The sequence below is a fragment of the Nerophis lumbriciformis genome, linkage group LG23, assembly GCF_033978685.3.
Source record: "Nerophis lumbriciformis linkage group LG23, RoL_Nlum_v2.1, whole genome shotgun sequence".
NCBI classification, from domain to species: Eukaryota; Metazoa; Chordata; class Actinopteri; order Syngnathiformes; family Syngnathidae; genus Nerophis; species Nerophis lumbriciformis.
This window is the reverse complement of record NC_084570.2, coordinates 19,589,591-19,605,974: the sequence shown is the minus strand read 5'-3', so window position 1 is coordinate 19,605,974 and position 16,384 is coordinate 19,589,591. Positions and strand designations below refer to the sequence as shown.

Here is a 16,384-nt window from a genome sequence, read left to right as displayed (position 1 = left end):
AAGTCTTTGTGGTACTTGGGTGGTCGATAGATGACGGCACACAGGACGACATCAGAAAGACCCAGTTCAAACATGCACAGTTCGAAGCTTGAAAAGGAGGATTGTAGGCGGATCTGACGGCATTTAAAGTCATTTTTAAAAACGACTGCTAATCCTCCTCCTTTTCGACCGGACGGCCGTGGGGAATTAAAGTAGGAACACTCCGGAGGCAGAAGTTCATTAAGAGGGGCGGACTCACCGGCTCTCAGCCATGTCTCCGTCACACAGAGGAAGTCCAGTCCGCGGGAAGTGAAGAAATCCTTCAGGATAAAAGTTTTGTTTGTCAAAGATCTTGCGTTCACAAGACCGAACCTGGCGGGGGCCAGCACGTCCAAGGCCGCAATTAATCCGGGTGGGGCCCGACACACAGCCCGCAGGTGGCGGTGATCCACCCCGCGCCTCCGGGGGCGGGGACAGCAGGAGCGACGACGGCAAGCTTCTTCCTCCAAACCAACGATAGGAACCAGCCAGGAGCCGATAGGATCGAGCGAGCGTGGGTGCAGGAGGAGACCGGATACCGCACCATTCATCCTTCGGGGAGCCACGGGAAGCCGGGCCAGGAGTGCCCTAACTTTCACCAGCTGGCCGCCACGTTTACCGCGGCGCCGGAGACGCTTCCGCCGGGGGAGAGGAGCCAGGGGGCGGGAAAGGAAGGCAGGAATCCGGCCAGGTGAAAAAGCTGACTGGGACGTCGAAAAACCAACGTCGAAGTTGATCATATCAGTGGGAGAGGGGCAAAGATCCAACAGTGTTTGGCGGTCATACACAAGCAGTGAGCTGACAGAGACGAAAATAGACGCAAAAAACACAAAAACGAACAGAGCTGACAGCGAGAGACGGCAGGCCAAAGCACATACTGGCGCCATCTTGCAGATGGTTTTGCAATGCAACTCTCTGAGTGACAGGTGACAACAAAAGTGGCCCTATCAGATAAAATAATGTCTGTCAACACTTCAGCCAATGTTTCATCTAAGGTGCGCGCCTGTGCAATTGCGCACTGCTCAAGTGTCCTCTGCGCACGGCAAATCTATGCCACGCACAAAATCAAATTAAAAAAAAAGCGCATAACAATTTTCGACACGACACGGACACGACAAAGAAAACAGTTGTCGTCATCATTGTTCAAATATTGTAACGTCTGTCGAGACGCTTTGAGGACATGAATTCCATCGATCACTTTACTGAGCAAAACTCTTTATTGTCGGCCATAAACGCATCACCAAAACATTAGTAAAAAAAATTATATCTAGCAAAACTGGTCATTTTCTGCAGTACAAACCAGACCAAAAGCAACTTTGTTATATCAACAGCAGCTGCTCGCTCTTTCTCACTTGCGCCAACACATGCACATATGGCACTTAGCCAGTGATGCGTTTACAGCCACACAAAAAGTCGGACAACTCCAACACCACACATAAAGTGTCATTCCAGGTCGTTAAACTATGATTTACCAATCAAATGTGTGCTTATTTTAGTGTCATTTAATAGGAATCTTAATTTATAAATATTAGTCATGAAATGCTGTTAGTATATTAAATAAATACTAATAAAAATATATTTTTTACAAACAGGAAGTTGCAGGAATGTACACATGATCCCCTGCTTACATCTCATTGTGCAACAAGTGAATGTTTTAATGGGAACTAAATGCAAAGTCTGAAAGGGGTACAAATTATTTCCAAAGCAGGACCTCCACCCAGACAAACAATACAAGTACACTGTTCATGAAAAACAATATTTTTTGTTATTGTCATTGTAAGTGGGCCTAAACACTTATATTAGAAAATAACCACATGGCAATGACTGCTGTCATTTGATTATAATAATAAGAGAATGTTGTCTGTCTATCTGTGTTGGCCCTGCGATGAGGTGAGGACTTGTCCAGGGTATACACCGCCTTCCGCCCGAATGCAGCTGAGATAGGCTCCAGCACCCCCCGCGACCCCGAAAGGGACAAGCGGTAGAAAATGGATGGATGGATGGAGATTGAACTTGTTATTTAGTCAGGTTTGGGACAGGTGTGCTGCTGGTGTAGCCACAGTGTGCACGTCTGATGATGCTCACATGGGCTCCACTGAATGCTCAGGGAGTTTTTGCGTTTGCTCAAACACATGAAAAATTAGAGGTAACATTGTTTACATTGCAGTTGAGTTTGCGGGCACATAATATCTGAATCGACCGTATCTGCCACGATCAGTCACTTCTGTGCATGTATACCTAAAATGTTGCCTTTATTCTTTCTGTAACATTTGTTCCTAAAAAATACATAGATGCATCCTTTTCCTCAGTGCTGTTCCCAGGTACCAGCAGGTCAGTAATAAACATAATTTATGAACTACACCAGTACTTCAACTTAAGAGCCTAATAGGTGCTGCGACAGAGCTCTTAAAGGGGAACTACACTTTTTTTGGACTTTTGCCTATAATTCGCAATCCCTATGTAAGAGAAGAACACATTTGTATTTCTTTTTTTATGCATTCTAACGAGTAAATAAAGGTGAGCAAAAGTCCGCTAACAATGGAGGCAATGCAGGTCGCGCTAGTCCGCCCATAAAGCACTTAAAAAAAACATCCAAACACCTCCAAAAAAGGTTTTATATACACGCTGTAAGTATATATGTAATGTAGTAACAGGCACATTCATAATAACGTGTAATATTGACGAATTTCGATCATTTTTAGCATACGCCGGCGTGTGAATTTCACAAACGCATCACAAATTTCGCTTTTTCCTTTGACGTCACTGATTACTACTAAATGCCGACTTCATGAGAGCCAAAAAACATAATTAAACATCACTTACTGTACAATGCCTGCTCTCACCGGGAGGCTGACTGTTAGGAAGTTTGGTAACACTTTAGTATGGGGAACGTATTTTAAGTAACCAAGACTTAATTTAAAGTTATTTGGACACTATGGTAACATATTCTAAGTAACTAAGACTTAATTTAGAGTTATTTGGTTAGGGTTAGGGTTAGGGTTAGGGTATAATAAGGCCATGCAGTATAAGGCTTTAATAAGTACTTAATAATGACTAATTAAGAGCCAATATGTTACTAATTTGCATGTTAACAAGCAACTAATTAATGGTGAATATGTTCCCCATACTAAAGTGTTACCGGAAGTCCATATATTTCCGTTTAGATAAAGAATGACTCGCAAAGAAGAAAAAAAGGGTGTGGAACAAAGTGTCTTTTTGGGTCGTTTTCGACATTTCTTGGTCTAAGTTGACTAGTACCAAATTCGCAGTTTATGTCGACATCTTTTCACTATCGAAGTGAGAGGCATGATTTATCATCTAGAATTAACTTTTGCAAGCTCAGAGGCAAGAAAGCAGCTCACCAGCATATTGTCAATACAGCAGCATAAGGAAGTTATCTCTCTCTAATCAATGCGCCACTAAGTGTAGCCACTTAACATCAGCACTTATAATAACAATATCGCTAATACTTGGGTAATATTCAGGTCAGAAAATGTAAATGAGCATTGTTGGCGCTTTTTGGATATTTCTTATTGGCTTTTATAGTCTGAATAAACGCAATAGACGCAATGACAACATGGCTCTATTGTAAGCAAACGTTTATTTGCAAGTTAGAATGGATTAAGAAAGACGTGTTGTTATCTCAGAATAATTGTGAATAGAAGGCAAAATAAAAGAAAAGAAAGTGCAGTTCCCCCTTAACTCAAAACACTTGTATCTTAAATCAGTGTCTACCATTCAAATTATTTTAGATGTATTTGAGCGCGTGCTTGGCCACCCCAAAAGAGCACAATTAACTTCCAGAAAGACATTTCTTATTAAAAAACACAAAAAAAACAATACAATAGTAGTTAAACAATTACAGTAGTTTAATGAAGTAATGTTATGGTAAAGTACAGTATTTACCATGGATAGTGGATTACGGTATACACTTCAGCTGCTTCTCCGTACACACCATATAAAACAATTCTTGCCCAGAAGGCTGCTAAGCAACTGAATATACTAAGCCGGTCTCGGGATCTTCTAAGAGTTACCATCTGCAAGGCTAATGGTATATACTTAACTAATCTGGAGTGGAGCAGGTACAGTGGCACTCTCAGCGGACTTCAGAAGAAAGCACTTCGTCTTTTGCGAATTGAAGACCCAATCAAAGCTGGTATAGCCATTAGAGCTGAGACGGGACGTAGCAACGCTCTGCACCTTCTATAGACATTTCTTTTTTAAGCCATCCTTGGAGCTTGGTGCTATCTTACCGACATATCCTTTCAAGTACCTGCACAACACGATCCTTCACTACAGTACATTCACACTAGTATCCATCCTCAGGTCTCGCACGCCTCTACATCAGTCTTCATACAGACCACAAGCGTGCCGTTTGTCGAACTCGGTTCCGGCTTACGCATTCTTTCCAACACCAAATATGGATCCATTCAAGAAAAATGTCAATAGATATCTGGTTGTAAAAGTTTTAGTCACATGGGAATTGTTACCATTGACTTATTGGATATTTCAGTGTTTTTCAACCTTTTTTGAGCCAAGGCACATTTTTTTCATTGAAAAAATGTGGAGGCACACCACCAGCAGAAATCATTAAAAAATGAAACTCAGCAGCTGATATTGACAGTAAAAAGTTGTTCTCGCAAGTGTTGGATAAGAATTCAAACCATAACCAACCATACATGACTATAGCTCTTGTCTCAAAGTACTGTCACATCGCGCCGTGACTTATTTGGCGTTATTTGATGTTTCCTGTGTGTAGTGTTTTAGTTCTTGTCTTGCACTCCTATTTTGGTGGCTTTTCCTGTTTTGTTGGTATTTTCCTGTATTTTCCTCTATTTTCATGTCTTCCTTGAGCACTATTCCCCGCACCTGCTTTGTTTTAGCAATCAAGGCTATTTAAGTTGTCGCTATCCTTCTTTGCGGGGACATTGTTGATTGTCGTGTCATGTTCGTATGTACTTTGTGGACGCCTTCTGCTCCACACGCTGTAAGTCTTTGCTGTCGTCCAGCATTCTGTTTTTGTTTACTTTGCAACCAGTTCAGTTTTAGTTTTGTTTTGCATAGCCATCCCTAAGCTTCAATGCCTTTTCTTAGCGGCACTTGCATTTTGTTTATTTTTGGTTTAAGCGTTAGACACCTTTTTACCTGCACACTGTCGTCTGCATATTGTGATCACGACAAACCATGTTCCCGACATCTACAAAGCAATTAGCTACCGGCTGTCACCTACTGATATGGAAGAGTATTACACGGTAACTCTGCCTTCCTCTAGACAGCACAGACACTCAACAACGGCACATTTGCAGATTATAATTACTGGTTTGCCAAAAATATTTTTAACCCAAATAGGTGAAATTACATAATCTCCTCCACATCGAGAGGAGCCAGATGAGGGGGTTCGGGCATCTGGTCAGGATGCCACCCGAACGCCTCCCTAGGGAGGTGTTTAGGGCACGTCCGACCGGTAGGAGGCCACGGGAAAGACCCAGGACACGTTGGGAAGACTATGTCTCCCGGCTGGCCTGGGAACGCCTCGGGATCCCCCGGGAAAAGCTGGACGAGGTGGCTGGGGAGAGGAAAGTCTGGGCTTCCCTGCTTAGGCTGCTGCCCCCGCGACCCGACCTCGGATAAGCGGAAGAAGATGGATGGATGGACATAATCTCCCGCGGCACACCAGACTGTATCTCACGGCACACTAGTGTGCCGCGGCACAGTGGTTGAAAAACACTGGGATATTTTAATGTTAAAAATTATAAGTTTGAAATGTAAGTTGGTTTCTGGACTGCTTTTCATCAGTAATAATGGCAACATCAGGCCCTCTTAAAAACTTTTTTTTTTTTAAATACACACTATCAGCAGCTTTTTATTATTTTCATGGATAAAAGTTTGCCGTTCAAACTAACCCTGAGTCATGTTTCTGATTATTTCTTCTTTTTTTTTTTATTCAATAAATAGCCACTTTTTTCTCAGCACTGTCCTTCACACTCACGTTCTTCCGTCCCAGGGTCGGTAAACTAAGTTACGCCAAAACTGCTAGCGAGTAAGACCGGATGTTTTGGTTGTATCTTACAACCGCGTTAGAGATTTGCCTCGCCAGCTAATGGCGGAGATACTTGTAACTCAATTTTTCGCTTGCAACTTAAAGCATAAAGATTAGTCGAGAAACAACTCTTATCTCAAACACTCTGAAGCCGAGGTACCACTGTGGAGGTAAAAGAGACGAAAGGAATTACAAGCAGAAACTAACTACCACTTTTTCACATCGTTTTTCATTTTAAAGCAGGTTTGACTCGTGTTGAATGTTCTTCTAAGACTGAATGTTAGTGTTTGACTCAGCTAGTACTTTTGATGCACTGAGGGCAATACTTCTAACAGAATCTGTAGATATAGTATCTCTGCAATGCATTATTTACACCGCTCAGCATTTTGCTTAGTTAATACTTGCAGCTTAGGCTGAATGGCAGTGTTGGCAGAAAATAAGATGCATGGAATTGAATATCCTCCGAAATGAGTGCTTTTATTTTTATTCCGCCGGTACTAATGGGTACCGATTCACGTACAACCAAACGGTGCCATATTTTTGATAGCTTTGTTGCACACGGTGTCACTTCTTTGTAGACGCAGCACCGGCTTACGCATTTGGCAGGCAAACTGGTGTTATAATAGCCGACTAAAATTTCCCATTGTATTCTTTTCAATGAGGGAGCAGGAAGGAGCTTAGAGTGCGTTTACTGTAAAAAAAAATACAAATAAAATGTATGAAGCCCTCTGTCATTTATTGACATTTTACATGCGCTCCTTCACGCGATCTGTGTACAGGGAGGGACGGCCCTAATAGCTTATGTTGTTATCCTTTTTATCTCAAGGGACACAGAACTTCATTGTGTTTCGTAATGCATTTATGCTTCAGTGCCATTTATCCCAGGGGGTCTAACTTATCCACTACAGAGGGGGCCACTCAAATGTTATTATAAATTAGTAATCTTATTATTGATTTAAATTGTATTCAATAATTATTTCTAACCTATTTTGCAGTTTACAACCCTACCAAATGATATGAAACCATGTGTTTATCACAAATATTTTTTTTAAACACAAAAAAACTTTGGCTCAGGTCAGGTTGATTCGAAAAATAAGTACTAATCGATTATACTGCATAAAAATAACTGACGAAAAATATATTTACCGGTACATCAAATTGTGTTGTACTAATAATGTGTCTTAACAAAACTGCTAATATCTTTTAAGCGCAAATGAAAATAACAGCTTCACCACTTTAGTCACAATTTTTGCGCTTATGAAACTTCTCTCGGACTTTAACTCCGTCGTTACTGCCACACGTGGTGGAAAAGTGTATTACAACTTAGTACAGCTGCAGCCCATAGGGACCGCAACTGAAAGTAGATATTTTTTGCGGGACCGGTACCGGTCCGTGACGCATTTGCTACCGGGTCGCAGAGAAACATTAAATCATATATAAATGACTGCATTTTCTCTGACTTAACTTTCGCCTGTCCCACTATACAAACCAATAAACTTGTTTATAGATGTACGATAAAACTCCTCATGGGAAGTTGCCATTTGTTATACAAACCCCGTTTCCATATGAGTTGGGAAATTGTGTTAGATGTAAATATAAACGGAATACAATGATTTGCAAATCATTTTCAACCCATACTCAGTTGAATATGCTGCAAAGACAACATATTTGATGTTCAAACTGATAAACTTTTTTTTTTTGCAAATAATCATTAACTTTAGAATTTGATGCCAGCAACACGTGACAAAGAAGTTGGGAAAGGTGGCAATAAATACTGATAAAGTTGAGGAATGCTCATCAAACACTTATTTGGAACATCCCACAGGTGTGCAGGCTAATTGGGAACAGGTGGGTGCCATGATTGGGTATAAAAACAGCTTCCCAAAAAATGCTCAGTCTTTCACAAGAAAGGATGGGGCGAGGTACACCCCTTTGTCCACAACTGTGTGAGCAAATAGTCAAACAGTTTAAGAACAACGTTTCTCAAAGTGCAATTGCAAGAAATTTAGGGATTTCAACATCTACGGTCCATAATATCATCAAAAGGTTCAGAGAATCTGGAGAAATCACTGCACGTAAGAGGCATGGCCGGAAACCAACATTGAATGACCATGACCTTTGATACCTCAGACGGCACTGTATCAAAAACCGACATCAATCTTTAAAGGATATCACCACATGGGCTCAGGAACACTTCAGAAAACCACTGTCACTAAATACAGTTGGTCGCTACATCTGTAAGTGCAAGTTAAAGCTCTACTTTGCAAAGCGAAAGCCATTTATCAACATCCAGAAACGCCGCCGGCTTCTCTGGGCCCGAGATCATCTAAGATGGACTCATGCAGAGTGGAAAAGTGTTCTGTGGTCTGACGAGTCCACATTTCAAATTGTTTTTGGAAATATTCGACATCGTGTCATCGGACCAAAGGGGAAGCGAACCATCCAGACTGTTATCGACGCAAAGTTCAAAAGCCAGCATCTGTGATGGTGCATTAGTGCCAAAGGCATGGGTAACTTACACATCTGTGAAGGCACCATTAATGCTGAAAGGTACACACAGGTTTTGGAACAACATATGCTGCCATCTTTTTCATGGACGCCCCTGCTTATTTCAGCAAGACAATGCCGAGCCACATTCAGCACGTGTTACAGCAGCGTGGCTTTGTAAAAAAAGAGTGCGGGTACTTTCCTGGCCCGTCTGCAGTCCAGACCTGTCTCCCATCGAAAATGTGTGGCGCATAATGAAGCGTAAAATACGACAGCGGAGACCCCGGACTGTTGAACGACTGAAGCTCTACATAAAACAAGAATGGGAAAGAATTTCACTTTAAAAGCTTCAACAATTAGTTTCCTCAGTTCCCAATCGTTTATTGAGTGTTGTTAAAAGAAAAGGTGATGTAACAGTGGTGAACATGCCCTTTCCCAACTACTTTGGCATGTGTTGCAGCCATGAAATTCTAAGTTAATTATTATTTGCAAAAAAAATAAAGTTTATGAGTTTGAACATCAAATATCTTGTCTTTGTAGTACATTCAATTGAATATGGGTTGAAAAGGATTTGCAAATCATTGTATTCCGTTTATATTTACATCTAACACAATTTCCCAACTCATATGGAAACGGGGTTGTTATAACTTTGTGACATGATACAAAGCACATTAATGCATACTTGCCAACCCTCCCGGATTTTCCGGGAGACTCCCGAAAACCTCCCGAAATTCAGGCGGACTCAGGTCCATGAGGACCACCACCCCCCCCCCCTTTTAGCCACGCCCACCCCCTGTATTTATCTGGCACAAGTGGAAAGCGTGGTGCAAAAAAGGTTGCGGACCACTGCTCTAGGGGGCGCTAGCGTACCGAAAAAGGGCCCCAATTTAACCCATCTCTGGTAGAAGCTGATCTTTGATGTTAACATTCTGGTCTATATTTACAGGAAAACGTCAACAGAGTGCCCATAACTATGAATCTTCCAACCAGTGAAGAAACGGATGAGGAATTGATGCATTTTTTTAAGAGCCCTTTTGGCATGTTTGGCAATTCATGTTTGTAACATAGTGAAGTTATTTCTGTATTGTTTGCTGTACTAAAATATAAAAAGAATACAAATGATTAATTTGATGAACTTTATTCCATTGTGATTTTGTAAATATGCATGCGCATTACACATCCACATCACAGCAATACTACTGCATTGTACTATTCACTGCAATGCATTCATTTAGTACAAGAATGTTTAAAATTAAACAGAAAACTGATTTCATCCATAATAACTGAACTGTTAAATTTGTACCAACAGATTTGTGTGGTGGCTCTTTAGTATTCCTCCCCTTCCTCTCCCTGGTCGTCAATGGAGTCAGCACCGACCTCTTCGTAATCCTTCTCCAGAGCCGCCATGTCCTCCCTGGCCTCGGAGAACTCTCCCTCCTCCATCCCCTCACCCACGTACCAGTGGACAAAGGCTCGCTTGGCATACATGAGGTCAAACTTGTGGTCGAGCCGAGCCCAGGCCTCCGCCACCGCGGTGGTGTTGCTCAGCATGCACACGGCCCTCTGGACCTTGGCGAGATCTCCACCAGGGACCACGGTGGGCGGCTGGTAGTTGATGCCCACCTTGAAGCCGGTCGGGCACCAGTCCACAAACTGGATGGTGCGCTTGTTTTTGATGGTGCCGATTGCAGCGTTGACATCTTTAGGCACCACGTCGCCGCGGTACAAAAGGCAACACGCCATGTACTTTCCGTGACGGGGGTCGCATTTCACCATTTGATTGGCGGGCTCAAAGCAGGCATTTGTGATTTCCGCCACAGTTAACTGTTCGTGGTAGGCCTTTTCCGCGGAGATGATGGGAGCGTAGGTGGCGAGAGGGAAGTGGATGCGGGGATATGGAACCAAGTTGGTCTGGAACTCTGACAGATCGACATTCAGGGCGCCGTCAAACCGAAGGGAAGCAGTAATGGAGGACACAATCTGACCCATCAGCCTGTTCAGATTAGTGTAAGTAGGACGCTCGATGTCCAGGTTCCTGCGGCAGATATCGTAGATGGCCTCGTTGTCCACCATGAAGGCACAGTCCGAGTGCTCCAGGGTGGTGTGTGTGGTCAGGATGGAGTTGTAGGGCTCCACCACGGCAGTGGAGACCTGTGGCGCTGGGTAGACGGCAAACTCCAGCTTGGACTTCTTGCCGTAGTCCACAGACAGACGTTCCATCAAGAGAGAGGTGAACCCAGACCCGGTGCCGCCACCGAAGCTGTGGAACACCAGGAACCCCTGGAGACCCGTGCACTGGTCAGCCTGGAGATGAGAGGAACTCGTTAAAGCCTGGTCATTGTACGCAACTCCACTTGAGGCTTCTCACCAGTTTGCGGATTCTGTCCAGCACCAGGTCGATGATCTCCTTGCCGATGGTGTAATGTCCACGTGCGTAGTTGTTAGCGGCGTCCTCCTTGCCGGTGATCAGCTGCTCGGGGTGGAACAGCTGGCGGTAGGTTCCTGTGCGGACCTCGTCTAGGGAAATCACAGGTTTACATTAGGGATGTGCGATATACCAGGTTTTGACCTTGGTGCCCAACTCCAGGTATTGTTAACCTTTTTGACCACGGGGCCCAACTTTTCAACCACAGAGAGAAAGGAAGTTTGCCTACGCCTTAGGAAGTGGGCGTGTCATGGCGCCAAACTTTGATCTAAAGGGTTTGCCACAAAACTAACATACATATCTTGATCATAATTGGTAGAGATGTTGATGATGACACCCTGAAGTGCCGGATGGGTCAATAACTATTGGTACGCATTCGTGGTGGGCGGAGCCTGGTGGCAAAAACTGCTCCTTGTCCGTCCAACTGTCATTACTTCACTTTAGATGATTGGATAAGTCTTCCGAACTACTATTAGGCTTTAAGGTCGGGAACTTACACCAACATCATCCCCTTGTGGTGGGAAATTTAATGGTTGTAACTTCCTTCCACATGCTCTGATCCTCTGAAATGTTTGATGGTGGATCTGAATCAATATTAATTGCATTCCAGATGTGAATCGAAGCACTCCCGATAAAATATGTGCAAAAAATACTACTGGCTCTCATTTCTTTTGTAAACAGAGACGAAAAAACAATGTCGTGAAAATAAAAAATGTCAATCTAATCACTGTAGTTTCTACGGAGCCCCTAAAGGGACATGGATGTTTTGCGAGATCTCGCAATACTTTTACCAGGAAATGAGTGGAGCATGAGGCTCGACCTGGGGAAGCAGCTCCAGTTCCCCAGGGAGATCGTCGAAACATCGCTACGGCCAGACGTGGTCTTCTGGTCAGAGGCTTGCAGGACGGTTCTTCTGGTCGAGCTCACTGTCCCATGGGAGGGGGGGTTGGAGGCTGCTTATGAGCGGAAGCGAGCCAAGTACTCTGACCTGGCAGCAGAGTGCAGGGAGGCTGGCTGGAAAGCTGGCATCTGCCCTGTGGAAGTGGGGTGTAGGGGCTTCGTGGGTTCCTCAACTGCCCGCCTACTCCGAGACATTGGATGCACAGGAGCGGGGCATCGGAAAGCCATGAAAGAGCTGGCCGAGGAGGCGGACAAAGGCAGCTTCTGGCTGTGGCTAAGGAGGAAGCATAAGAGTTGGGGGGCAAACACCTAGGACATCAGCAGGGGGTGGAAGGGAGACATCCCTGCCATCGCTCCGCCACCATAAGACGTTCTGGGGTTAAAGGAGCGAAACGTTGATGAATGGTGGTCCCCAGCTGATGACCCGTTTATGCCCACAGAGGTGTTCGGTGAGGTGTCACAGCACACCTGTCAAAGGGCACTGCAGGAGGTGCGTCAGGCAGCAATGCCCAGCAGGAATTTCATCACCTGTATCTTGATATGTTTCTCGCAAAAGGTGTTTTTCCTATGTCAGTGAACCGGAAGTGAAACAGACAGAGCGATGGAGGAGCGGGAGCCGACCCATCATCTGTGCTCTGTTTTGGGACCATAATACAATTTGATGTCTTTATATGTTAGGCAAATACTAAAATAGAAATCAATAAACTCCTCCAATGGATGATGGGTAGGCTCCTCCATCGCTTTGTCTGTTTCACTTCCGGTTCACCGTTGTGTCTTTACTTCCGGTTCACTGACATAGGAAAAAAACCTTTTGCGAGATCTCGCAAAACATTTTATTCCCACAATGTCCCTTTAGGGGCTCTGTAAGTTTCCATCAGTATGGTATTGTCAATATTTGTATCGATCCGCTCACCCTCGTTTACTTTTAAGAACTCCAGCTTAGCGTTTAGGTTTTTTGTAACCTCCTATGGTGTGTAGTGTACGATTTCTCGTCCGTCAGTGATGATACATGTAAGAAACACCGTTTATTTGCCACCGTTGAGGCGAGGATTAGTGAAGATGTGTTGTGAAAGGACATTTCAATGTCAAATTTGCGGTACATGCATTACCACGATATGGCGGTAGTATTAAAATCTTGACCGTCGAGACATTTCGAGCTAGAATGGCGTCCAAATTGATATTTACCAATGACAGTGGGCTCCAGGTCCACAAACACGGCTCTGGGCACATGTTTTCCAGCTCCTGTCTCACTGAAGAAGGTGTTGAAGGAGTCGTCGCCACCACCGATGGTCTTGTCGCTGGGCATCTGGCCGTCAGGCTGGATCCCATGCTCCAGGCAGTACAGCTCCCAGCAGGCGTTGCCGATCTGGACACCGGCCTGGCCAATGTGCACGGAGATACACTCACGCTGCCCGGGTGTAGGGACGCAGGGTGCAGGTAAATACGGGCGTTTTTAAAACAGTCATATTCAAAATGCTTGCATTCAGCTCACCATTTTTCCTGAAGCTGAGAGAGATGAGACTGAAAAGGGGAAGTAGCAGAGTAATCTCTCTGACCTGGAAAAGTAACACTTGTTAAATGCTGGTGCAAAACTGCAAACTTTTGATGAGAAACTTGACAAAGTTTTCTCACTGGCTGAAACAAGGCGGTCGTGGTCTTCCAAGTGCACAGGTACAGGCTCAAATCTGTCCTCCGTGCAGTCTTCTTGCTGTAATTATGCACACAATCACTTTTACACAATTATTGTGGGGTGGACATCTGCACATGTTGCCATGGTTTGGCACGTTACAGAAAAAAAAATTATAATAATTTAAAAATATAACAAAAAGATAGAAAATATCGCAATACACTGCCATGATTGAGTAGCACTTTGAAAATCTTAAAGATAATGCTCAATTTTTAAAGCAGCTAACATGCTAAATGCTAGCTAACTTAAATGCATGAAAAATTAAAGACAAAGTACATTCAACAATATAATTCACCAGTATGACCGCGATAATTTGTCAAATGCTTTTTATTATCATTGATTTTATGATTTGGGCTTTCAAATTTCTCATGAAAATACCACTTATTGTAAAATCAATATTGCTGATACCAGATCTTTATGCTCCAATATCGATTCTCAAATCAAAATATTGATACTTTATAAAGTAACATTAAAATACAATATAGCACAGTAGGCCTTTGTATTAATTAAAAACAACTTATTTATAGTTAATATTTCAGTTTGAACAGTAACACTGATTGAAATAAAAATAAAACTACTTTTAGAAATAAAAATAAAACACTGTACTTTTAATCAAGTGAACGTACCACTAGATGGAGCCCACGTATCACTACCGCAGCTTAAGAATCACTGCATGAGGTATATTTGCATAAAGTATCGGCTTAGTATCGCCGATACCAATCTGAATTTTAGTTGGGTATCGGATCGGAAGAAAAATCAGTGGTATCGCAGATCAGTACGTTTGAAGATGATTACCCAAGAGCAGCAACACTTGAAATACGATATCGCACTCACATATAAATTAGAATTGTCAAATTGTTATTTTTTTTAATAAAATAAATCAACAGTAAATAATGTGCGTGCTTAAAATAATATTTTATTGTCAGAATGCCATACATACTTTTTTTTTTGAATGCAGGTCATTTATTTGTAGTTGGCAAAATGCAACGTAATTTCAAAACTGAGAAATATTGATTGCAAAATCAATACCATTGACATCTGGCCCGAGTCACACACATAAAAAGTTTTTGGTTGATTAATTAATTCTGACATTACTTAATTATAATCGTTAATGCAGATAAAATCAGACTTAAAGCTTCGTTTGACATTATTTGACTACTACTAGGAAAGACGTGCACGTTTAAAAGCTAGCTATACTTACTTTGTATGAGAGCAAGATGAGTTTTCGGTGGCAAAATAAAAGTCTTTGCTAAAAGGCGAGTTGACTTCCTTTGTACCTGAGCAGGTTACTTTCTAACAGGGCGCCGTTCGCACAAGGACGTTGATTTACTGAGGCACTTATCCTGTGTATTAGGGGAATTCGACGCCCTCGTCAAAAACATCGGTGCCGCGAGGGCCTCTGGTTGCGTGTCCAAAAGAGACGTAATTGGCGCGTGTGGTCACCGGAAGCGGTTACGTATGAGCGAACGCGACGAGCGCAGAATGACGTCCGCCTCTGTTTACGTCGTTTCCTTGTGTGTAATGTGGAAGCGGTCACCGTTTGTCATGTCGTGTGACGTCACGCGCGGCGACCTCGATGGCTTTACGTCACTGTCATGGCCGCACGTTGACGTTATTACGTCACTTGTTTTGGAATTGTCATATCAGTCACGTACGTATTAAAGACGTTACTGAATTTCGAGATGTTTTTTTTTTTATATAACATTTAAGTCAATATATATATATATATATATATATATATATATATATATATATATATATATATATATATATATATATATATATATATGTAATATATATATATATATATATATATGTATATATATATATATATATATATATATATGTAATATATATATATATATATATATATATATATATATATATATATATATGTAATATATATATATACATATACATATATTGAGGTGGCGACTTGTCCAGGGTGTACCCCGCCTTCCGCCCGATTGTAGCTGAGATAGGCTCCAGCGACCCCCGCGACCCCAAAGGGAATAAGCGGTAGAAAATGGATGGATGGATATATATATATATATATATATATATATATATATATATATATATATATATATAAGTATATGTATATATATATATATATATATGTAATATATTGATATATATATATGTAATATATATATTACCAAAATATATATTATACCAAAATGTTTTTCGATATTTTTCGGTAATTTTTGATACCCTTCTAAATAAAGGGGACCACAAAAAATTGCATTGTTGGCTTTATTTTAACAAAAAAAATCTTACGTTAAATTAAAGATATGGTTCTTATTGCAAGTTTGTCCTTCAATAAAATAGTGAACATACAAGACAACTTGTCTTTTAGTAGTAAGCAAACAGATGCTCCTAATTTAGTCTGCTGACATATGCAGTAACATATTGTGTTATTTATCATTCTATTATTTTGTCAACATTATTAAGGACAAGTGGTAGAAAATTAAATTTTAATCTACTAATTAATTTACTTTTAATATCTGCTTAGTTTCTCTTTTAACATGTTCTATCTACACTTCTGTTAAAATGTAATAATCACTTATTCTTCTGTTGTTTGATACTTTACATTAGTTTTGGATGACACCGCAAATTTGGGTATCAATCCGATACCAAGTAGTTCCAGGATCATACATTGGTCATATTCAAAGTCCTCATGTGTCCAGGGACATATTTCCTGACTTTATAAACATAATATAATTTTTTTTTAAACTAAATAAAGATGTTGTGATGCTAAAAAATATCGACTTAATCATAGTGATATCGCTCCTGTACTTAGTATTATTACAGTGGATGTCAGGTG

The 16,384-nt window shown here is 41.8% G+C and overlaps 2 protein-coding genes across 2 annotated transcripts in view; one reads left to right on the top strand and one right to left on the bottom strand.

Moving 5' to 3' along the window:
- cfap221 (cilia and flagella associated protein 221) overlaps positions 1 to 9,606 on the top strand; it is a 148,206-nt gene extending 138,600 nt beyond the window's left edge. The window contains exon 25 of the mRNA XM_072915876.1: positions 9,492 to 9,606. The gene's annotated coding sequence lies outside the window, so the exon portion shown is untranslated. The remainder of the gene's footprint in view (positions 1 to 9,491) is intronic.
- A 61-nt stretch (positions 9,607 to 9,667) lies between these two features.
- tuba8l2 (tubulin, alpha 8 like 2) lies at positions 9,668 to 14,969 on the bottom strand. Its single transcript, XM_061984989.2, has 6 exons — positions 14,759 to 14,969; positions 13,503 to 13,578; positions 13,363 to 13,426; positions 13,056 to 13,278; positions 10,914 to 11,062; positions 9,668 to 10,849 (listed from the first exon to the last, which is right to left on the bottom strand). Exons 3-6 carry the CDS (start codon positions 13,363 to 13,365, stop codon positions 9,872 to 9,874), a joined length of 1,353 nt encoding a protein of 450 aa, XP_061840973.1. The 5' UTR covers positions 13,366 to 13,426; positions 13,503 to 13,578; positions 14,759 to 14,969; the 3' UTR covers positions 9,668 to 9,871.
- Positions 14,970 to 16,384: the final 1,415 nt, after the last annotated feature.